Source organism: Protopterus annectens, chromosome 10.part0 (genome assembly GCF_019279795.1).
Source record: "Protopterus annectens isolate FY-2018-M chromosome 10.part0, PAN1.0, whole genome shotgun sequence".
Classification (NCBI taxonomy): Eukaryota; Metazoa; Chordata; order Ceratodontiformes; family Protopteridae; genus Protopterus; species Protopterus annectens.
In genome coordinates, this window is record NC_056744.1 from 1318025852 (window position 1) to 1318051383 (window position 25532).

The window sequence follows — 25532 nt, forward strand, 5'->3', positions numbered from 1 at the left end:
TTCTTTTGCCTTGCCTTTAGTTGTGCTACAGTCTTGTAAACCCCCTCGGCTCAGGAGCTGCACACCCCAAATAGAATGGTCATTTCCCTATTTTAACAGGTAATGTAGTTTATAACGGTGATGGGATATGTAAACATGAGCAGCTGATGCAGAATTTTAATATTTTACATTGTGGCATAACAGTCAGAAGCCATGGTTGAAAAGTTTCTTCCACTGCCTGCAGGTCATACATTATCATCATTAATGTACATATTGCTAATGCATTTATTCCTTTGATCCCAATCAGATACCTAAAGTGTGCCCAGAAAGTACTGTGGTTGCAGTTGGTAAATGTATGTAAATGTGTGCGTCTGTGTCCATATGGGGGAGTTGCACTGGCTTTCTCTGTCTCAGAAAACAGAGATATGAAATGCATTAATGCAGCATTTTATTACAGTCAGGCATACGAAGAATTGAAAACCACTCAGTCAGTAATTTGGCTCAAGTTGATAACTGTGTGTATGCCTGTGCTTGCCTCATGAGTACATGTTTTTACTTTTATACTGTTGCATAGGTGTATGTTTTCTTTACATGAAATACTGTTTACCGACAGCTAGTGCTATCATGTTTCAGAAATGGTGATCATGGCTGACATTCAAGGAAACCAGACCCTAATCTGCATGAAAATGCAGTGTGGAGTTTCTTTGAAATATAGCCAATCCAACTGCCTGGGAAATGTCTGTATATAAAACATAAGTGGATTCTGAGAGGAAATACTCCTCAATAGTAGGTGTAGGAGACTTCCTCCACACTTAAAACGATTGTTTAATTTTGAGACTATTCACTGAATGTGCCTTGAGAAATCTCAGAAAAAATAAAACAAAAGACTAGGTATTTGTGCAGCAATACAGTATAAGTGCAGATACTCTTGCTGTCAACCTTCTTTAGCAAACAATACTTGACTTTTTTTTTCACTTAAAAGAAGAAAGTGTCTCCCATTTCCCTCTCCCATTTCCCTACAAACATGTATATAATGTTTAACCTTTTAATCCATGTTTACTTCCTTTCAGGCACTACCAAAATTCCTGATTATAGGAGCAGATGAAAATAGTAACTGATGAGTACACTGAGAAATTATTCTATGACTTATTATTACCACAATTCTGACACTGCTATAACCAAGCACTTGGCAGTATCTTGATCCTCCCTGTCTTGACTCATGAACAAGACCTCACATTATTTAAATTCGTTCATGTGAAATAGATGCTCTGCCTGCATATACAGAGAAGAGTCTATTCCTGTCAATGAGAGAGAAACATAACTTTGATATGGAACTGCTAAATTTCACCGTAAGACACTCAGCTATTCCAGTGCATGCCCAGGTTAAGTTATTTGAGAATAAACAGGTATTATCTGCAAACAGCAAAGATCCAACTCTTCTGTCTTTAGAGTTTATATTTTCAAAGCATTGACCTTTTTTCAACATCCATCCATGAAATAAAATAAACAAGTAGGTAAATAAATAGAACAGCAGACAAGACATGGACTTGGTAATGTCTGTTTCCAGATAAAAACTATCTGACTTAATGTTGAGGATATGGATGAATTCCTCACTTTAAAAGGAACAGGGCTATCACCACAGCACTCCTGCTATAATTCTTTCAAAAAAGATGTTTCTGGGTTCATGGTCATATACCTTCTTTTGGTGCACAAAACACCATGTATACAGTGCTGGCAGACTCCCATTTGCCAAACAGTGATCCCCCCTCTTCTGGAGTTTGCCATCATCTCTTTATCAATGATTCCTTCTTTCTATTTTCTCCATGGGGAGTCACATCAGTTGTTGGCATCTTTCTTGATTCAATGTCACTCTCCTACCTTCTTGGATGGTCATGCCTGACTATAACAGATCTTCTCTCATGCAAACTATCTATGTCTTTGCTGGATGCCCATTTTTCTTGCCTTCTTCCTATGTCTTCCAATCTTTATCACCAGATTTTCCTCTGCTTTCATCCACATATGCCCAAACCACCATCATTTCCTTGACCTTCTCTGCAATTGGAGCAACATTTTGGTGTGTGTCTCATAAACCTTTTGCTTTCCTGGCAAATCCTTAAGGATTGCAGGGAATAATGACAAACTTATCTTTCTGAAGATGTGTTCTAATGCGTAGCCAATTATTCTAACAACTTTCTAAGAATGAGTAATATTTAAAATATTTGTCACCCATTAATGTTTCTGTCCCTGATTTTTCAGCTAAGTGACTGAAAGATACAACTTCAAGTATTACTGAAATGTCATGAAATTATATGAAAGAAATGTCTTATTCCATGCATATTCAATACAATAAGCAGTCAGCTTTACTAATTGGAACTGACAAGTACAATATGTAACATGAATAAGCAAGCATACATACAGATTTAGTGTGAAATTAGTTTCATTTCCATAAATAAATAAGCAGGCAGACACATGGATTCCATGTCATAGTTTTGCTTGATGATTTCACTACTAATGACATGTCTAAACAGAGGTATCTATTTTTATATAACTACCATAGTCTGGAAAGCACTGTACAAACTCTGTTATTCTATTTAACAACAAAAACAGAATGCCAGAGTTTGTCTACTGTGACCTGCAGAGACATCAGTTTTTGGAAGGGTTCTGTCATACAGTTTTTCTTTAACATTTTAGACAGGAAACTGGATAGAACTGTGAGCAGTGGTAATAGTAGACCTTGTCAACTGCAGAATACAAGTATTCTTTCTTTTTTTACTTTATGATTGCTATGCAGGAGTCACTGTAGCAGTAACTTGAAGTATCTTAATGTGGCTATTTTCAAGCACTTTTGGTGCAGAAGTGGCTATCAATGTGGGCTTCCAGTCAGCAGAAGAAAGCAAATGACAGGCTCCAGGATGATCACATTAAAGTGAACATTGCTATGGTTTGGTTATGATAGGGAACATAGCGGAGTAGCTTAAAGTTTCAAGATGAAATATATTATTGAGACCATTTCTTCTATTACTCTTCATGGCAGAAAAATAGTTCAGTATGCAGTGGTAATTGTATATACTGCCTAAAGCACAAAACTCTTGTATTTATTTTATTTTTTTTTATTTCTATTTTATTGAAATCAGAACAGTATAGATGCCCTATAGCATTAAGTGAAATATATTACTGTGGCTGTTATTTTGGTAATCATACATCAGAGATGATTGCTAGAAATGCCTGCCTATTTATTGTGGGTGGCAGTTATAGGCCAAATGCAGAGTTGTGCTATATAGGAATCTGTGAGGTTAGAATTGCAGGCTTAATGAAGTTTTGTAATTGAATACCCTGTTTTACCGTGAAAGTTTTGTTGTGAAATCTCAAAGGTAGGGAGTATCTTTTTTTAAACAAGCCACAGTGGCTTTAATTCATGTGCCTTTAATGCCACATTCTGATATTTTGCATTATTCTCTGTTTTAATCATGGTTGCTGTGCTAAAATTCTGCTCAGTATGCATGATACAACAATAGCTTAAAATATTTGTTTACTACATTTTCATGATATCAAAAGTAAAAATCATATTTCTTTGTCATTGAATATATTTTTTGTCACTGGACTTAAGACCCCTCCCTAACTAGTCTAGACTCATGTCCAGTGAAATGCATTACAGAAGATGATGATGCATATATATTTTTACTGCTAAACCCACCTATTAAATATGTTTTATAGTTGAGGATTATAATAAATTATTCATAGAATTTGCTCTAATACTTCATACAGTTAGAGAAATTGTTCTTTATTCTTATGCATCACAATTAGTCTTGTAGCCATTTGGGTGTTCATGTTGTGCCGTTCAATAAAAAAATGTAAACACTTGCTTTCAGTCTCAGTTGTTGTGTCTTTCGGCTTTTCCTGGTTAGGGGTCACCACAGCGGAACTCCAGTCCGCTAATGATTGTCAGTAGATTTTTTTTACGTGCCCTGACACACAACCTTCAACGAAGGTGCGCCCATTCACGCATGTCTCCACACAGAAGACGCTCTAGCTGAGAATCGAACGGGGCAACATCTTGCTTTGAGGCGACAATGCTACTGCAGCACCACCACCGCAGTCACAGTATGTACCTGAATTCTATCACTGGTATTTTCTCATTAAATGAGAATGAAAAATAATTCACTTCTCTTGGATAGGCTTGCCACCTATCTGGTATTTTTCCAGACTATCTGGAAATCAAAATAATTCTGCCATAGTTGGAAAACATTGTACAAACTCTGTTATTCTGTTTAACAGCATGAACAGAATGCCGGAGTTTGTAAAAAAGCGACACCTGTCTGTTTCCCCATAAAACGTATCACTAAAGCAATGCAATCTAATACAAAATATTCTTAAAAAAGAGTAATGCAAGGAAGTCCAAGCTTCAGTTAAAAAAAAAAATATATATATATATATATATATATATATATATATATATACATATATATATATATATATATATATATATAGATATATATATATTTACATCAAGAAATTGGAATGTATATATGTGAAAAGGGGTGGGGCTCAGTGGGGCTTATGGGCAGTGCATGGTTGTAGCTTTGGTCCAGTTTTCAGCATTGCAAAAGGTGGCAACTCTACTCTTGAATAAAATATATTCTGATGTTGTATATGTTATAGTGAAATACATAGTTTACATGTTGTGACAAGATAGTTGTCCTCCTTCCATAAATGGCATTAGGCTGCAAAAAAGAAAATAAAGGGGTCTTATTCTAAAAATGTCATAAGAATATATTGTAGAAGTAGAGAGTTACTATTATTTGAAGTTAATTAGTAATTCATAAAAAGGATGACATTTGTAAATGGATAGAATGTAATTGGTTGCCCAAGGCACTATAGTTCTGGGAATGTGCCTGTACGTATGCTCAGGTTATAGTTTTTGTAGAGGTTCCACCATTTTAAATTTAGTACATTTATCAGATATATCATATATCAGTTAAATGGTACCATGGAAGAAGTGTTCTTAGTCTTGGACAACACTTTCAATATATGTCCTTTAGTAATGACAGGGAGGGGTCTGAGGATCCTAGGGCTTTAGATAGCTATCTCAGGAGAATTTTGGTAAGTGCTAATACATATTATTTATATGTATATATTTATGTATGCTTGTAGATCTCTATGTCTGTGTGTAAGGAGGTATATAAATATGTATAGGTAGATGGCTAGATGCATGTGTGTTTATATATATGTGTGTGTGTTTTATATATATATATATATATATATATATATATATATATATATATATATATATATATATGTCGCCTCACAGCAAGACGTTGTCGCATTCGATTCTCCACTAGAACGTCTTCTGTTTGGAGGCATGTGTGTATGGGCGTGCCTTCCTTGAAGGTTGTGCGTCAGGGCTGGTAACTCGGCACGTAAATATCCACTACCAAACATTAGCGAACCGGAGTTCCACTGTGGCGACCCCTAACCGGGATAAGCCGAAAGACACAACAACAACAACATACACACACACTTATATCTATCTATATCTCCATATATGTATGGGAGTATGTTCCTTCATCAAAAAGAAATATCGAACTCTAATGGATCAAACACAAATACTCAATCATCAACTTATCTAAACTTTGACAAACCTAATAAACATAATTTTATTTATTTATTATTTTTTGCAGGAAGGAAAGTCATTAAAGTAGCAATTATCTCATGTTTACTAATCAATACAGTGGTGTGCATGAGATGTGAAAAGCTCATATGTGTAGCCACTACAAATTACAATCAGGATGTTGGTACCATGCACCACCACACAAAACCAAGCACACAAAAAAAAAAAAGAAAAAGAAAAACAAACATCTACATATGTTGAGGGTCTTAAAAGTAACATAGCTAAGCCACAAAGACTTCCTAAATGGAACCTAAGAAACAAATACCCACAGTACCCTCACAAGCACACAATATAGGCAGCACACACCATGAAACATACGTCCAAGATTCACAATGTCTCATAAGGCACCACACAATCTAATGTCCTAATAGTAGGTGATTCCATAGTGAGGCACACTGATGACCCCCCCTAACCAGGCTGTGCAGTGAAAGGGTCATGGTTAGTTGCCTATTGGGTGTAAGGATTTGTCGCATCACTCAAGAACTGAAATCCTTACACCTTGTGCACATGGGTATAAATGACTTGAGATGTATGTCTATGCACTATATGAAGGGAGATATGATGGTGTTCTCTTAATATGAGTCTTTAACAGTGCTGTACTATTATCAGAAATGATGCCACAATATAAACAAAATGTAATTTCTCTGCCAGCATTTAAAATCCACCATCATTGAATCTCCTGTCATGCAACTTCCTGTCTCCTCCTTCATTGCTACTTCCCCACTACCTGACATCTATAAAATACAGATTCCTGTACTTAATTGTGCTGGTTTTCAGCTTATCCTCTGTTCTTCTCTTCCTGCTTTTCTTCTTTCATCCTACCATGACTCAATAATATCTCCCAACATCTCTCCAACTTTGTCCCAACCACCTATCAATACTTCTTTATACTCTCCACACTTTTGCACTAAACCTGTTTAATATTGCCCAAGAAGTATAAGAAATAAAACTGCTGAACTGTATGCCTGGATTACCCAGCTTGATCTTCGCTCTGTAACTGAAACTTGGTTTAAATCCAGCATAAACGAGACTGAAGTTATACATGATGGCTATAATATCATGCAAAATGACTGTATAAACAGGAAAGTTGGTGGCATTGCCTAAATATTCTTCAGTACCTACCACATTTCTCCTTATAGCTAACCAACACCAACATTTAGTCCAGCAGAGCTTCTTTTTCTTCAAAATAAAAAATTATAAACAAATAGGTATTACTGTCCTTTATAGACCTCCTGGTGACAATACAGCCACACTGGAGGATGATCTACATTGGATATCCATAACATTCCCACAAGAAAAAAATATTACTAGGTGATGTGAATGGCAGTTGATTGGACATAAAGTCTATCTCCACTACATCTAGCATGAACTTACAAGATTTCACACAACAAATTAATGGCCCCACACGTTATAGCAAGACATCAAATTCTGTATTAGACTGGATCCTAGTATCAGACCCTAGCAAATACTCCACCACATTACACTGTCCCTCTGTCAGTGATGATTTTCCATTCTAAATGACTAGACATCTCACACATCCAATCAAACAGCATATTTATAAAACAGCACTTAACCTTTCCAAGTTTAACCCAGAAATGTTCATTACTATACTATCAAGTGGAACTTCCTAAAAATCTTTCCGTTTGATGATGATGAAATTGAATTCAGTACAATTTTTCTAAATATCCCAAATAGCCTTGCACCTCCTCAAAGGAAGAAACTGAAAACAAATAATGCAGTCTGGCTATCCAAAAATAGTAGAATGCTAATGCAGGAGAGAGAGAAAGCATGGAAAAATGTTAAAAATATAAAACACCTCAATATCTTGAAAACTTCAGAATGGTTTGCAATCACACTTAAAAGCAAATGAATAAAGACAAAAAACTATACCATAATAACTTTCAGAATACTACTAAGTTCAACCTTAAAAAAATCTTGGACATCCATCAAAGACATCTTGCATCCTGGCCAAAAATTCAACCCAAACCCCTCTCCTGATAACTCACCACTCAAAATTGCTATACATTTTAACTTTTATTTTATAGATAGTATAGCATCTCTCACCAAGGATTCCTCAACATCTAACCCCAGCCCTGCCCCAAAGCCACATATCAGTGCATCTGTTTTCACCTTCAGAACTGTGCCCATATCCTATATAAAGCTACTCTTAAACTTAAACCATCCGGTTCTTCAGCTGATGACCTTCCAAGCCAGTACCTAAAAACAGCAGCTAATACCATTGCCTATCCTGTCTCAATTATTATAAATAGGTCAGTCCAGAAATCCCATGTTCCCTCTCTCTGAAAAAAGTCACATATTATCCCTCTGCACAAAGGAGGAAATTAAACAGACAATAACTTTAGACCTATAGCAATCTTTATCTCCCCTCACCAAAATACTTGAAAAATGTGTCCAAAAACAATTGCTAGACTGTCTCCTGCAGGAAGAACTCCTATCCTCTACACAACATGGCTTTCTTCCATCCCATAGTACTAGCCCTGCCTTTATAACCTATATAGATACTGTAAATAAAGCTTGAGATAATGGCAAACTAGTCTCTTCCTTATTTCTAGACTTGCCTGAAGCCTTTGATACAGTTTGTCACAGCATACTGCTACTTCAGATGTCTTTACCAGGTCTCTCTCAACCCATCCTCCTGTGATTCAAAAGCTACCTCTGATAGGTAGCCACACACTCTTCTTACCTGCCAGTCACCATGGTGTATCACAAGGCACTACCCTTAGTCCCCTCCTCTTTAACATGTTCACCAACACCCTCTGTATGCCCACACAACAGGCTACCCTAATACAATACACAGATGATTCTACTCTCATTTGCACATCTGACAACATGGTACACCTCCAAAAGATTACTCAGGAAGCTTTAACAGTTACTGAAACATGGCTTCATAACTCGTAACTCATGCTCAGTCCAAAAAAGACCAAGCTACTACTTTTTTCCCCCAAATCCCTCTCTCGTGAAAAAGCAAAATTTAAATTCCTTTCTCTTGATAATACCACTAATGAAGTAACTGATCATACCAAGCTATTAGTGTTGATAATCTCACATTTGACCTGCATATACAAAATTTCATAAGAAAGACTCATCAAAACTAGGGATGCTTTACAGAGCTAAAAACCTTCTCACTGATGCAACTAAAACTACACATTCCACTACTTATCTTCTCCCCACTTTTCTTTATGGCACTCCCATCTTTATTAACCTCTGGGCTTCACAAAATTAAGAACAATGCTGAAACAAAGTTGCTAAATTTGCAGCACATACCCCTTTCAGAACCCATCACTGTGTAGCATTGAAAAGCCTAAATTTGTTAGAACTTCCACATAAAATAACATATACAAAACTTCTTACCACCTATAAAACTATCCAGCATTGATCTGCCTGTCCAGCACTAAACATTCTACACAGCTGTGTTCCCAGTCTGTTATTGTGATCCAGTGACCAAATCTCCTGTCTGTTTACAAACCTAGCAAATCTGCTGGGAATTGTCTATACTCGTACAAGGTTGCTAAGGCCTGGAATTCCTTACCTGTATCAATCAGGTCTATACCCTCCCTGCCATCTTTCAAAACCAGTAAGAAAGACTTCCTAGCTAAAAATTTGACTCTGGTCTTCCTCAAAACCAGGATAAACTATATCCATAAATGTGAATATGTACCTTTTCATTCCTTATACCTCCTTATTATCCCTTCTTCACTTACATCCTTACTGCTACTTAATTCACTTCCCTGACTATCTCTCTAAATATACCATAAGCCTGTTTTTCCTTTACTTAATATTGCAATTCCTATATGTATTAAGACTACTTACCTTAAATTTCCCTACAAATTGTCTAATTTCTCTACAAATTGACTAAAATGCTGTTAAATATGAAATGGTTACCATATCAATAAGCAAGTATGTAAATAATTGACTTCAACAATTGGCTTAGCTTAGGGTGTCATTCTAGGGGGAACATATCAAGCTGAGATGTGATAGTAGATGGTACTAAGAGATTTGCCAGAGATGGTCTGCACCACTCTCCCAAAATGTCCATAAACTGACTAAAACCTTTTCCACCCCATATTACCTTCTTTAGGTAATGTTAGTCTTCTAAAGCTTCCAACATAACTAAACAGAATGCATACAGCATTAAGGTATTGCTGCTCAATGCTAACAGCCTTAACAAAAAAAAAAAAAAAAAAAAAAAAACTCCACACCCTACAACCACTACTTTCTCTGGAAAACATTGATATATGCATAATCACAGAGGCCTGGTTCAAGACCAGTGAAAGCTATCCAACAGTGCAGGGATTTATGCCCACAGCTTTAGATGAAGGCACTAAAAGTGAAGCTGTTTCTATTTTCTTGAAATATGTATGTATGTATATGTATATTTGTGTAATACATATATATATATATATATATATATATATATATATATATATATATATGTATTTATTTTATATTTTTTATTTTATTTTATTTTACATTTGTTTACCGGGAAAGTCCGACTGGAACTAGGTCCATTTACAATGGAGGCCCGGGGAGAAAAGCTCCAACAACAACAATTTTATACAGTGTTATATATACAATCAAAAGATATTTCATACAATAGTTTTTTCCAGGCAGGCTTACATTACACATAGTTGACCCTGGATATCAGTTATTTGGGAAAGAAAAAGAAAAAAAAAAAGAAATACACTCCTTGTCTGATGCAATCAAGGTGACATCACACAAGGCAATATAGTAGCAAAAAGATGGCCCTGTTCTAGGAGTTTCTGAGTGCTGAGTATTAGGCATAGTGAGCAGTGAGAGAAAGGATAGAAGAAATGGAGGAGATTAGGAAAGCATTTATGTAATGCAAGGACAGAACCACGCCTTCAGGAGGTGTGGCTTTAGGAAAGCATTTATGTAATGCAAGGACAGAGCCATGACTGCAAGAGGTGTGGCTTTAGGAAAACATTTATGTAATGCAAGGACAGAGCCATAACTGCAAGAGGTGTGGCTTAAGTGATTTTTTTGAACAGTGAGATAGATGTTGCTGAGGAGATATTTTTTTTGGGGGGGGGCTTATTCCATTCCTTAGCGATGGTATGAGAGAAAAGGGCTTTCCCTGCAGTGTTGTTGGCTTTGGATATACAGAGCAGGGTCTTGTTTGATGAGCATAGAGGACAGTTTGCTGAGTATTGGTTTAGTAGTTGGTTTAGGGCTGGCGTTTTGTGGGGATTCTTTAGTATGTTGAAGGTGAGCACTAGCTGGTGATACCTAATTAGCTGAGGGAGTTCTAACCATTGTAGCTGTTTTAAGGCAAGACAGTGATGACTTCTAAACGTGGAGTTACTGGCGAATTTTGCATTCTTATCGTAACATGATTCTAGTTTGTCTAGGTCTGTTTTCCTGATGTGAATTAGGACTGGTGATGCATATAGTAGGGTAGACAAGAGGTAGGTTTGGGCTAGGGTGATTCGTGCTCGGTCTGATAGGAACTGTTTGTGTTTGTATAAAGTTCCTAATTTTATATGTACCTTTTTAATGGTTTGAGAGATGTGGACACTGAAGTTAAGATCTTTATCTATTTCAACACTGAGTAGCTTAGTATGGGGGGAGGGAGAGATTGTTGTGCCTTTGTTGGAGATGATGGTGAAGGAAGGAGGTGTGGTTTTGGATTTGTTGGGGGTGAAAATAAGTAATTTGGTCTTCTTGGGGTTTAGAATAAGTTGGATATCAGTAATCCATTTTTCTACGGAGCAGAAGGATTTTTGGGTAAGTTTTTGAAGAGTGGTAATGGTTGGGACTGAGCAGATTAGGGCTGAGTCATCTGCGTACTGCTATAGTGATGCATGCAGAGTGGAGGTATGTAGTTTGTTGGTGAAAATGGTAAATAGTAAAGGACCCAGTATTGATCCTTGCGGAACGCCTATAGTAGTTGGTAATAGTGGTGATAATACGCCTTGCCATTTTACTGACTGTTTTCTATCAGAGAGATAGTTTTTGAACCAGGAAGTAGCAGAAGGGACAAAGGACATGGTGGTTAGAGTGTCTATAAGTAGGTTATGTGAGACCATGTCAAATGCCTTAGATAGGTCTAAGAAAATGGCTTATACAAAGTTCTTGTTGTTTCTAAGTTGATTAACCTGGTTGGTAAAGGAGAGAAGAGCAGTAGTTGCACTATGGTTTGGGTGGAAGCCATGCTGTGTGAGGGAGAGGAGATTATGTGAGGTTAAGAAGTGCATCACCTGGGTGTGAATGCATCTCTCCAGGAGTTTAATAAGGGGGGATAGGACAGCAATGGGGTGGTAGTTTGATAGTTCATAGGAGTTGCCTCCTTTGTGTAGGGGTATTATATATGACACTTCCCATAGTTGGGGGATGTAGGCTTCCTGTATGGAGCAGTTTATAAGAAGTGAGATGGGTAGGCTAGGGACTCTGCAGCTAATTTTAGGAAAGTAGTTGGTAGGCCATCTGCTGCGAGAGTGGTGGGTTTTAGTTTTGAGAGTAATTTCTTTACTGTAGAGGTTGGTATGGGTGGGAGTGTAAAGGGGGGTATACTATTGTGATCTATAGTTGGGATGAATATGGGGTTATTGTTGGATAGTTGGGTAGATAATGATAGAATAGATTCTGTGAAGTGATGGTTAAACTGAGAAGCTATGCTGTCATTATCATTGTTGGTGTTGGGAGCTGGGGTGGTAGCTTGTCCAGGTTTTAGAAGGGAATTTATAGCCTGCCAAAACTTTTTGGGGTTTTTGGAATGTTTGTTTTGGATCCTTAGGAAGTAGTTTTGTCTATTTTTATTTGTTTTTTGGCCTAATTCCGAAGTTGTTGATATTTTTGTTTATCTTGTTTGGTGTTATTCCTTTTCCAGTTCTTCTAGGCATTATCTCTGGCTTTTAGTAGTACTTTTGTTGTCCTAGTTAGCCAAGGGGCATAGCTAACCTTAGTTCTATGTTTCCTGATGGGAGCTAGTATGTTTAGAACTTTCATAAAAGTATTATTGAAATATTCAACTGCCTGGTCTAATACTAGGTAGTGGGTGACAGTTATTTTGTTGAAGCATACTGTTAAGAATTTGTGGATTTACTTTGTGCTCATCTCTGGTCTCCTTATATAGTACAGGCTTGGGTATGTTTACCTGTCTACGGAGGAGGAATGTGGGGCAGTAGTCACTCAATATATCAGATAGGCAGCCCACATGATCATTTTCTTTGGGGAGGTTAACTAAAGTCCAATCGAGAATGGAGTGTTTACTGGCTCTTTTGTCAACTGTGGTGGGTTCTTGGATTAATTGTGAGAATCCAAATACATTTATATGGTTTGAGGGACTGTTGGTGTTGCAGGCTAGCCAGTCTAGGTTTAGATAACCTAGCAAGATGGTTTCTTGGGGCAGGCTGATTGTAGCCCATTGCAAAATATCCTCTATTATAGGTGAGTTATTTCCTGGAGGAACATAACTGCAGAGGTTGTTGATTCACTTTTTGTTTTTGAGGGAGATAGTGGAGCCTAATGTTTTGGAATTTCCAAAATTGGGAAGTGGGGTTTTAAGGGGTTGGAGGTTAAGTGTGTTTTCAAATAAGATTGCAACTCCGCCACCCTTTTTGGTTTCTCTGTCTTGCCTTAGAAAGTTATAACCGGGGGGGGGGGGATTTCTTTGTTTTGGGTGGTGGGTTTTAGCCAGGTTTCAGTAATAGTATATCTGGGGAGTAGTGGGCTATGAATGCATGTAAGTCCTGTAGGTTGTTGGATATACTTCTTAGGTTTAGGTTAATAAAAAGTAGATCTGTGTCGGTGTCCTGTAATAGTAATTAAAAAAATCCCCTGTGTTAAAGGTGTACAAAGCACCTATTCCAATCACAAGTACTTGCAAAAACATTTTTCAAAATAGAATAAACTATGAAACATAAATAAAAATACATGTTGACAAGTACATGTTTTTTAATTACTAGCATTTCATGATTGGTTGATGAACGTCAGCTAGTTTATAAATAAGATGATGAATGTGAGTGTATTTTATCTGAAGAAGTCTCCATGAGAGATGAAAGTGCTTATGTGATGTGTTTTAACTAATAAAAATAATAGTATTTTATTCACGTTGAAGTCCGGTTAATTTCTACATTTTTTTAATTGGTTTACTGTAAGCATCCTCAGGAAAGGAGAAAAGGAAATGCCCTCTGGTTAAATAATGGACAAGTAGATAAGGTAAAGTTGTCTTTCAAGGATGGCAATTTGCATGTTAATAAATAAAAAAGAATAAAAGAAGACTGCAGAAAACATGTAGAGGTTGTACCTTTCTTGGTCTAAAGAGATTTGGGCAGAGGGAACTACTCAAAGTTAAACTGTATAGAGATTTTGCAGGGACAAAAACATAGGGGGATAGTATGAACAGATTGTGAAAGGTATATGTATCCATTTTGTTGGACCAGTGAAGAGCAACACAAGTCAATCAGCTCAAAGAAGTGCAGATCCTTGATTGTCACATTATCAGATATAGCATTGTAGCAAGTCTTACTAATTACAGGTAAAACAAAAAAACAGTGTACACTGTTTAGGACAAAATACTTTCCATGAAAAGAATATTATATGCTCACTAAAGTAAAGCTCTAATTCTACCATTACTGTGAGCATCTTGTAGGAAGGAAAAAATATAGATGAAAAAAAATAATAAATGCTGTATGGATGCTATCTGCCTTCTAAAATACTAGATAAGTGCATATGGCAAAGTGCATAAAGGAGCAACTCGGGAATCAGTCCAATGAAGTAGCAGTGATAACAAAAGTGAAAGTTAAAAAGGCCACCAGTACACTAAGATTTAGATTCTGCATGTAGTTTGAAAGGTGGATGGAAGCATCTGAGGTCAGGTTAATGGAAAAAGAGTTCTACAACAAAGAAGTGCTACTAGCAGGATAGCCACTTTTTAGGTATTCAGATTGGAGATGGAGGGAACAATTTCAGTTAGAGTGGTTGCATGCACTGTATCTAGACATATTTCCACATATTTTCTGTGGTGTACAATCTGAGCTGGAAAATACACTGGATGCAAAGGATAGCATAACAATATTACAAACTGCTGTTGTGAGGTCCAGAATGATTTTCACACATTATTGCTAAAGTCAATGGCAGCATGTGTTGTGGTCCCCTAGATCACTAACTGTATCAGGGAATTTTGAATTTATTATGAAATGACTTGTTCAGACTCACATGGTTGGGAATAGAGACTGACAAGAGTCAAAATCAGAACTACAATGTGAAGTTCATTAGTAGATTGGTCATAACCTCCTGAGCTATCCTTTTTATAGCTTAAGAGAAGTTACTCTTGAAGTAAGAAAAATTAATATTGCTGGGAAGTGACATTAGGCTGATAGTGTAATACAAAGTATATCTAAGGGGTTCCTATTACCAGATCGAAAGACTGTAATCGGAAATACGAAAAGAGCGACACATATTGCACAAAAGATGGAAATGCTGAACGTCCAAAGCAGCAAAAAGTTAAATGCTGAAGTGCAATGATTGGCCCGTTTGTGGTATAGCTCCGTAAGGTAAGTGTGCGATAGATAGGACTTTAGGGTTAGGATGTGGGTTAAGGTAAGTGAATAGATAGGTAATGTATGTAAGAGTTAGTGTAGTGTAGTGTTAGAAGTAGGGTTTTATTTAACTGTATGTATGTGTATTATTTATTTTTTTTGGGTGTATGTGTGTAGGGGAAGTGTGCGGTAGTTACGGACCTTAGAGTTAGGGAGGGGTTAAGGATAGTGCATAGATAGTTGTGTATGTGGGGTTTAGTGTAGTGTTGGTAGTAGGGTTTTGTTAAATGTATGTATGTGTATTATTTATTTCTTGGGGTGTATGTCTGTAGGGGACATGTGCGATAGTTACTGACCTTAGGGTTAGGGAGGGGTTAAGGATAGGGCATAGTTAGTTGTGTATGTGGGGTTTAGTGTAGGGTTAGAAGTAGGGTTTTGGTGCTTTACTTTAGGTTAGAAGTAGGGTTTAGTTAGTGTATGTATTTGGTTTATTTGTTTTGTTTGGGTAGGTAGTATGTAGCGGGTGGTGGGGTTGACCGACTATGACAGTTAGTTATTTTATTTTTCACTGTTTAGTGTATTCAGGAATTTCATGGTTCACGTTATAGGTGTCGGCGTTTAGGTATTCGCGTAAATGTTTTTTTCAATTTGGTAATATAGACCCTATCTAAGTACGTAGAATTAATATTTCTGTTGAAATTACCTGTTTTTGAAGAAGTAAATACAGAAATGTTAGGCTGTTACATGCTGATACAAAGTTATAGTATTATTTTGCTTAAATCAAACTAGTACAAAGAGAGGCTAATTGTATTGTTAAAATAGTATGGTCTGTATATCAGAGTGTGTATGTTCCTTTAAGAGCTATTCTGGTCGATAAGCACTTGCATATAAGTACTGAGCATGTGCAAGAGTGCCATTTTGAAGTGAGCAGCTAGGGTTTAGTTAGTGTATTTATGTGGTTTATGTAGTAGTCAGTCAGTTAGTTTGTTTAAGTTTAATGTTACAATGCTCCATCTTGATGTGTTTGTATGTAATAAACTACTTAAATGAACACCCAGCCTTATCATCTTATTCGATATACACAAGATGAGAGAAGGTACTTCTAAAGCCCGCAGCAAGACATATAAACTGTGGCAAACACAGGCTGCCAGAGATTAGATTTCAGTACTAATGAATGGCACATGTGATGTCTGTTAAAGTAAACAGGGCTCTCTGGTATGTCCTATCTGATTTCTCATATAGGACATTCAGCCACAAAGCAAAGCAAAACAAACAAAAAAAGCTTTTAATGCTGTTGCTGTGTCCTGCATTTCTAGCTTTAATTCTAGCTGCACAGGGATTACGCAAGGGGCACTGGACTCCTTTCATTGCAGTGGCCATCATCGAGCCAAAATGCAGTGAATGACTGAATACTTGCTAATCAGATTTTCTCATTGGAAGGTTTAAACCAAATAGTTAGAGTCTGTGCGGGCTGCTGACATCATGGCTCATGAATGATACCTGCATTTCACCAGTCTATACTGTGAGTATTTATTCCATTAGTCCATACTAATTTTTTAGTCCATTTGTCATCAGGGAGGTGGTCAGGGAGTTCTGTGACCTGATGGATCAACATTTAGCACAGCCTTTATGTTAATGTGTGTGTGTGTGTGTGTGTGTGTGTGTGTGTGTGTGTGTGTGTGTGTGTGTGTGTGTGTGTGTGTTTGTGTGCAGAATGTGTTTTTGTTTTGTCATATTTCATTGGTCTGTTTTTATATACATAGTCTTACACTGACATTGAATTTTTCCACATTATTTACAGGCATTCTATTCTTTAAAGTTTAATGTGCATAATTATTCATAACATGACAGCCTGTACATACTGTAATTAATGCATTTTGATTAATGCAGGGAAAACATGTCCTCCTCCTCCACCTGAACTTCCAAATTCAGAGATTCAAAACAGCTCTGCTGAATATTACCATTTGCAAAGAATAGAGTACAAATGTAAACCTAATTATGAATTGGAAGGACCACAAGTAGTGACATGTAACAAGGGAAAATGGACACCTTTGCCGAAATGTGTTTGTAAGTATTTTTGTGTTTTACTGCAAATATGTATTTTGTATTATCATGCTACTGATTTTATAATTAATGATTTGTAGCACTATTCTGCAGATTGAAGGCAAAGCACAACAGTGCTAACACATTGATTTTAATTTTGGATCTTGATTTTTTTAATGCATTTGTTGCTTTGCTTTGATGATGAGGAAGTCCAGCTGGTCAGCATTCATATATGCTACAAATCTCAAAACTAAATATTCATATAAGAAAATACATGGATCACTATAACACCATGAAAACAGATACCCGTGTGAGCAGCAACTAAGCAAACATCAAAGAAATCCATACATTCAATATTAACACTGTTACAACTGTATTTTGACCTTTGGAATCGTATTACTGATTTATATGCAAGCAAAAGCAAGTACAGTTGTGTAGCATGCCTTCCACATATTGCCTAGACATGTTAGTTCATAATACTAATATAACTATACAAAGCATGCTCAGTGACATGAGTATGGCTATGAGTTACATATTAGACATAGAGATAAAAGTAAATAATATGGTGTGCTTCATTACTAGGGGAAGTTTGATTGAACAAACAAAGCAAGGAAGAATAATTTTGGATTAATTTCTTTAATATGCAATAACTGTAATGGACATAATAGATACAGGAAGGAAACTGATATAACAGAAGGAGGTAGGAAGTACTTCAGAAGCAGAGCAGTTATTACAAGGAGTACAATAATTGCAATACAGCCATGGCGAGTTTAAGGAAATAGAAAGTGAATGGGTATATGTGGAGGAGTATGATAATGTTCAGTGTTAACTATTTGTGAGTGGATATATGTAGAGGAGTATAATAATGTTCACTGTTAACTATTCAGAATCTTTAGCCCCATATGAGGCCTTCTATGAGTTTATCTCCTAATATTTTATTATCCTAAACCCTGTTTCCAATTAGATCATCCAATCCCCTTTTAAATAATTGCAAGCTGTCCAACCTTCTAATTCACAAAGGTAATGCATTCCACAATATTCCTGCTCTTCTGTGGAAGCTATTTTCTTATTTCTTCACTACTCTTGGGCTCTTTATGCAGTTCAACATTATTTCAACATTATTTCTTGCTTTTTAGAAATGAGTATTAAATCAAAACCAAAAAATTCCAAACTGCAGCAAAATCCACAGCAGGCAGTGAAAAAGCAAGTATCAACTGACAGCATGAAGTAGGAAATCCATACGAGAGTCTGGATAATTTTAGCGATATGACTTGTAATTTTTGCTTTCATCTACCAAACATGTAGACTTCATCAGAAACAGCATCAACTACACACAACCCTGTATAAAAAAAACTGACATCACTGACAATCAATCAAATCTTAAAGACAAAGTACACCTTAAGAATACATTCTTAATAACTGATATGTAAACTTAATTTTTAATATTAAAACCAACTGGCATAGAGTGTCAGGTATAGTGTTTAAAAGAAGAATGCCAAAGAAGCTGAAATGTAAGGTGTATAAAACAGTGCTGTGACCTGTACTACTGGAAATAATAGAAGCCTGGGTAGTAAAGGCAGAGCAGTTGAGGAATCTAGAAATGATGGAGATGAAGTGCCTGACTGTGGGACTGACCAAGAAATGATGACATAAGAGCAGAAGCCAAAGTAACCTGAATTGCAGAAAAGGTTATAGGGAACAGGTTACAGTGGTTCAGGCACATGTGCAGAAAAGTCGAAGACAATCTGGTGAAGAAGATTTGGGACAGACAGGAAGAAGGCAAGAAGAAACGAGAGCATCCAGCAAAGAGGTAGATGGATTGTGTAAGGGAAAACCTGTGACAGTCAGGCATGACTGCCAAAGAAGGTAGGAGAGTGACACTGAATAGAAATGGCAACAATGGATACAACACCCTGACCCCATGAAGTAAATGGGAAAAAGGTGGGTGATGATGATTTCCGGTACCTCATCTTGTTATTTAAATAGGGAACTCTTTTTAAAACAGCTCTGTATGTAATTCTTTCTCCTTTTTAGTTTATTGCATTTCTTATTCCACCATCAGCAGTTTGATTTAAATGTTTTACTACCAGATTATTATTCTCTGTTGTTGGTTCTTTGACTATCTGGGAATAGCCCAGTTCTACACATGTTCTGATCAGTCTGCTGAAAACTCCATTATTTCCTATATATCTTCCCAATCCATATTTTGAACATTCAGATCTCCTATAATATCATACTCATCATAAAAGAAAACTGTTGCATAATTATTCAATAAATACCTCTACTCCATCCTTTACTGAGAACAGAGGTCTATAAAACAATGTTTTTCATTTTAAATTTGCCTTAACTATTCCCACTCCTATAATTTCATTTTTGTCAATAGATGAAATGAAAGATGGCTGGCAACCATTGCTAACAAATAATGACATCCCACCTGCCTTCACATTAGTTCTGCATCTATGATGTCCAGTATATCCTGGCAAATTAGATTTATTAAAGTCTTTAAAACATGTAAGAATCACTACAATAATAGCACAATCTTAACTGGCAATCATAGTGTCTAGGTCCACTCACTTATTTAAATGGTTGAATAAATGATGTTAGGGAAAGTGAGAGACAGAATGAGGGAATGGTATGACCAGATAGGAGATTGAATCCAAGTTCAGCAGAGGAGTGAGATATTGACTTAAAAAGGAGGAGGCTTCTGAATATTTAGGTAAGTCAAGTAACACTGTAGTTACAATACTGTTTACTGGCTAGCTAAGATTTGCTGGCCATTTTGAAGCCTTGTTTAAAAACAAATTCTTGTCTGTTTAGTGGAACTTCATAATTCAATAACATATGCTTGAAAAAAATGTGCTATGTATGTATATCTGGCAGTGTAAGCATTGACTCTAGATGATTGCTAAGGTTGAAGTGACAACACAGCTATGTGTAAAAAAGAGAAAAATGGGCTGTTGATGAATAAATAGATGGATGGATATGTTTAAGATCTGCTCCAGTAGCATGGAGGGGATACAGCCCTGAATACAGCCCAGTCAACCCAGGTTTGATTATTGGCTCTGGAAAGTGATTGAGCAACAGAAGAGGGATGGGTCTGCCCATCCCATGGAAGGTGGGTGCTTACATGGGTGCTTCATGCAGCAATCCTGGGAGGAGGCTAGGGATATTAAGTGAGGTGCATACTTAAGGAGCTGTAAAGTTGTGGCATTTTTGAAATGCCGTGAAGACAGGATGATATCCTGCACATCCCTTTTCCATAGCTACCCCAAAAGCATCTCCACAAAACTGCAAAGGGAGAGGGCATAGGGCATAGCACATTCTACCCAGTAGACTGTAGACAGCTAAGATCCCTCAGGACACACTTAGGTTCCATAACTGGCCCCAGCAAAAAGTGGAGAATGCCCATGGGGTTAGGAGTAGTTGGTAGACATGACATGGACAAGGGGCACTGGGTAGGAGAGATGTAAGGATGATGTAGGGTTCTCCAAGATATATATAAAGTTTGAAACTTTGATAATGTCACTGAAACTTTTAATTACTTTAAAGAATAATGAAATATTTACTGTATAAAGTGTCTGTTATTTGAAATTTTACCTAGCTTACTTTGATAAATTTTATATATATATATATATATATATATATATATATATATATATATATATATATATATTGATTTCTTATTAATATAGGGGCAGAAATTAAGTCTTTCTTTAACAGCATACTTAGCTAAAACTAATTTTAACTAGCAAGCTATGTAATTCTGGATATGGTGGTAAAAAATGACACTGTGTCAAATGTGTTGTCTGGATTACTATAATGAGATTGAAAATGAAAACGCTAGTAAGAAGGTAAGCTTACCCCTTGTTAAAAAGTTTTTATTATTTAAAATATAGTGAAAAACTGCTGCATGGACGTCAACATAGCAAATCTGTCATATGTACTTTGAAAGATATCATATCCACCCTCACCTCAGGAAATTTCATTTATTTGGGGTATGTGCTCAGATTTTACTTCCTGATAATATAGTACAATTTCAAAAAACAAACAAACAAACAAACAAGCACTGTGCAATATTCCCTGTTAAACACCTTCATTCCCTATTTAGAGAAAAATATTAATTACAAGATTCCTTTAAAGGAGAATGAATTGCTAACAGGAAAATATCATCTAAATTTGTACTACCGTATGGAAGAACAAAGCAGCAAAACAAATATACACCACTAACTCAATAATCAAGGGATTGTGAAATGGAACTTAAAGGACTTAAAAGACTGAGGCATATTGAAGAGGCGGGTAGGTTGTCTGCTTCTACTGTAGCTTGTAATGATGAAATAATGAAATGATATAGACTCAGATGAGGCTGGAGGGAATGTTTTTGTAAACTGAAATAGTGGCATGTTGGAGTAAAACACAATGTTAGCAGGACACAAAGAAGTGGGTTAGCTTGTAAAATTAAAAGTAAGTGAACTGGAGTATTGGCAAAAGTAGATGAATGCCCTTAAGGTGTTTCTCCTTTTGCATCAGAGTGGAATAACACTGGTGATGATTAAGTAAGGGGAAAAGGGATTGTAGCTACTGCAAAGGAAATTTACTTCACAGACAAAATAGATTAGGATGTCTTGTTTAGCTGATACTGTATTGTGATGCCCCTGCACTGGTCCAGTAATCAAGAAGCCTCAATCCTCACCACTAACACCAGTGAGGAACATGCACATTGGGAGGATGACAAGTAAAGTAAAATTTCCCTTAAGAGCACACAGAGATCACAGTCAGTCTTGGGTTAGTTTCTTCCTCTCTCTCCAGATCCCCAAGAAGACTCCCCATTGGCACAGCTATAGGATTAAGATCTCAGCTGAGTGGTCAAGCCAAAACCTCCAGCACCACTTCTGTCCAACCAGTGCATTGTGTCCTTGCCCAAGTGACACACACACACACACACTTTGAGATTTGATTTATATACACACATACAGACACTCATGGGGAAAGCTGGCATATTTTTACTAGCTATGCCCCCTTCTGCCTAGACTATAAGGTAGTAATCATTGCCACAAAACACCCTTACTTATCGGATACTATAAGGCCCTTCCTAAAGGGTGACCAATTCTAATGTGTAATGTTACTATTATCCAAATGGTGTGACCAACAGCAAGGCTGTTTGAGTGGCCTATACAGTGTCACCAAATACATATGCAAGTACTCTCAGAGCTTAAATATCTCTAAACAAATCAGCCACAATTACAAGATTTAAATGTATTTAATAATAAATAATAAAAGCACAAGACAATACTCACCAACTCAACATAGTGACAACAGAGTTCAGAATCACAAGAAATATTTCAAAACAACATTACAGGGCAGTCTCAAATAAATACAGAAAAAATCTAAACTAATCTTTACTGTATTCTTATCTATCTCTAACAGAAATCACTGTACCTAAATCTTACTTACAGAGTCAGGCAAATGCAAGTACTGAATGGATGTTTACAGGTCCAAAGGCAAGATACAAAATGCACACTCACTCTCTGAGATAGTTCTTAAATTACTATCAGGCATTTCTGCTGGGTTATCTCAGATTACATTATGGGAAATAGAAGACTACTGAAGATGGAAAATGTAGATAATTAACCACCAGTAGCAGCAGAAGGACTCTAGATAAGGTAATTGAAATCATGTCAGTGTGATAAAGAGGGATATAACAGAACTGAAAAAGAAACTGGTGTTTTGAATAAAATTACTTGTCATGATGAGAATCGAGAAGGAAAGTCCCTTAACAGCCAGGCCTGGAAAAAAGAGCAGTAAGTGTGTCAATACTGATGTGATAAGTCTGTTACATGTGGTGACAGGTGGAGGGAAAGAAAGGAGAGAGAGTAAGACTTTAGTTTTAGTAAAAACTGCACTAGGCCTCATGATGGATAGATTAGCCTTGAAGAAACTGATCTGCAAATAGGATAATCCCTTGTGAATGCATGTCTTGAGACATATAATCTGTCTACTGAGAGAGCTCAGGAAAGATGTATAGTACAGATGCTTTCAGTGGGGTACTTCCTGAGCCATGCAAATAGGGCAAGGAAAGAGACAGCTACATGATTCAGGAAGTGGGTAATGCAGGAATGATGTTGACTACTGTGCAAAAATAAGTGATTTGAAAAATGCATAACTAGTAAAAGCATAAATTCGTTTATCTAAAAGTAAAAATGTAGCTTTTGTATAGCAAATAATATCTAAGAAATGCAGCAATGTTTGACAAACTGTTAACTAAATATCAATAAGCTCAATGTGTCCCATATAATTAATTGAAACAGTATCTTAATAAAGTGCAAGTTAAATGAAAGAATATAAAAATGCCAGTTAGATCATCAGGAAAAAAAAATAAAAATAAAATATAGTCTCTCAAATCATTAACACTCAGTCTATACATAAAACCTTGTTTGGCTGGTTTGTTACTCCTGCTGAAAAGACTATTTTGTGTGAGAAAAAGTAATTATACATACTCCAAAGCAGCAAGGAAGTAGTGGCATGAATTCCAGCTTTCATCTGCCTGTATCCAGCAAAATGCCAATTTAATACGAAAGTGATTAACCAATAGGACAGCATGGTACTCAGAATAACAAGAATTGCCATTATGAATCATGATAAGTGTAAGACAAAAATCCAGACAGAGTGCAAGAAGATCTGTCCTGTAGTACAAATGGGTAAATTATGTATAGAAGTTACATCACAGAGTAAGGCTGCATGGATTTCAGAAACTCATTGCGCTAGTTGTAATATTTGCATTTTGAAATGTCCATGGGGGTACCCAATATGGTGAACAATTAACAGCACTGTTTTTAGCACTGCTTCATTTTAACATCTCTGACAGGATTTTTACTAAAAGAACTCAAACAGAACATCTCAAAACTTGATGGATTTATAGTTGAACATCTGCTGAAAGATTTGCTACAAAAAATAACAGGTTTGAAACTCTTAGAATTGATTTTTCTTGTCAAGAAAACTAGAAAGAACTAATTCTCTCAGAATGAGCCACTTTAAGCCAAGTGTACAGGTCAATACTATGAAAAAATACATACAGGCTATATAAAGTAACATCAGTGAGTTATCTGTAAAGGTAGCTACATTAGAAAGCAAAATGGACAATTTTAAAGAGGAATGTAAAATTTAAAGTGCTGAGTGAATCTCTTAAACAACAATCATCATAATCTTAAGTATAGAAGAAGCAATGTCTGATTTTGATAGAAGATTTCTTGAAAATGAGAATAACACTAAATTTCTTCTGAAACAAGACAACTTATTGTGGGAAAAATAGAAGACTTGGAGAACAGATCTAGAAGGAATAACATCAGGATTTACAGGATTCCTGAAAAAGAAGAGGGATACAGTATGATTAAGTTCCTTAATACCTGGCTGCCTAAAACTTTGAACTTGCCTGAAACTTTTTCCTTTGGCATTGAAAGGGCACGTACATTACGTTCTCACTCACCTTTATTAAAAAAAAAAACACCTTCACCAAGGTCAGTGATTGTAGATATTTCTCAGGTCAAGATAAGGATTTAGTTTTATAAGCTGCATGGACTAATTATACAGTTAAAATTAAAGAAAATACTATAAGATTTGACAATGACTGTTCAACATTAGTGATGTCCAAGAGAAAAGCATGTATGCCCCTTTTTAAAAGCTTAAAGATAAACAATATTAAAGCACAAATTGTGTTTCCAGCAAAAATAAGGATTCACCTTCCAGAAAGAAAGAAGATTTTTTTATACCTTGGAAGATGCAATAGACTTTATACAGAAAAAAAATCCTAGAAAAACAGAAGAAATGGACTGGAACCTATCAACTTCTTTGAAGAGAAATGTAACAACAGATAGTTGGTTAATAAAAGACAAAAAAAGTAAGAACTGAAGGACAAATGAATATCAGTGTATTTCTTGGTTATGAAAATGTATAAAGTCCATTGCATCTTCCAAGGTATAAAAAATCTTCTTTCCTTCTGGAAGGTGAATCCTTATTTTTGCTGGAAACACTGATTCTGAAGACAACCACAAAGCATTCTATAGGTATGTCAAGAATCTCAATGGCAACACCCAGATCTGCTCTGAGTTACAGCACAATGGCACTAAATATAAAGACCCAACTGGTATTGCCAATATCCTGGCAGATAGGTTCAGTGCTAACTTTACCCCCCTCTCACCCCCTAAAGAGCCCATCTCTATACCGGAAGAATGTAAAGTTCCTGTAATCACGGCTGCACAGGTAAAAAACACACTCTCCAAAGCCAAGAACACAGTATCCATGGGACAAGACAACATCCCAGGCTGCGT

General features: G+C 36.4%; 1 protein-coding gene and 1 pseudogene across 1 annotated transcript in view; both read left to right on the plus strand.

Annotated features, from left to right (window-relative positions):
* LOC122814273 (coagulation factor XIII B chain-like) overlaps nucleotides 1–25532 on the plus strand; it is a 287601-nt gene that overhangs the window by 147146 nt on the left and 114923 nt on the right. The window contains exon 2 of the mRNA XM_044086866.1: nucleotides 17059–17235. Coding sequence (XP_043942801.1) covers nucleotides 17059–17235 — 177 coding nt within the window. The remainder of the gene's footprint in view (nucleotides 1–17058; nucleotides 17236–25532) is intronic.
* Nucleotides 22627–25532, plus strand: part of LOC122813587 — a 57175-nt pseudogene continuing 54269 nt past the window's right edge.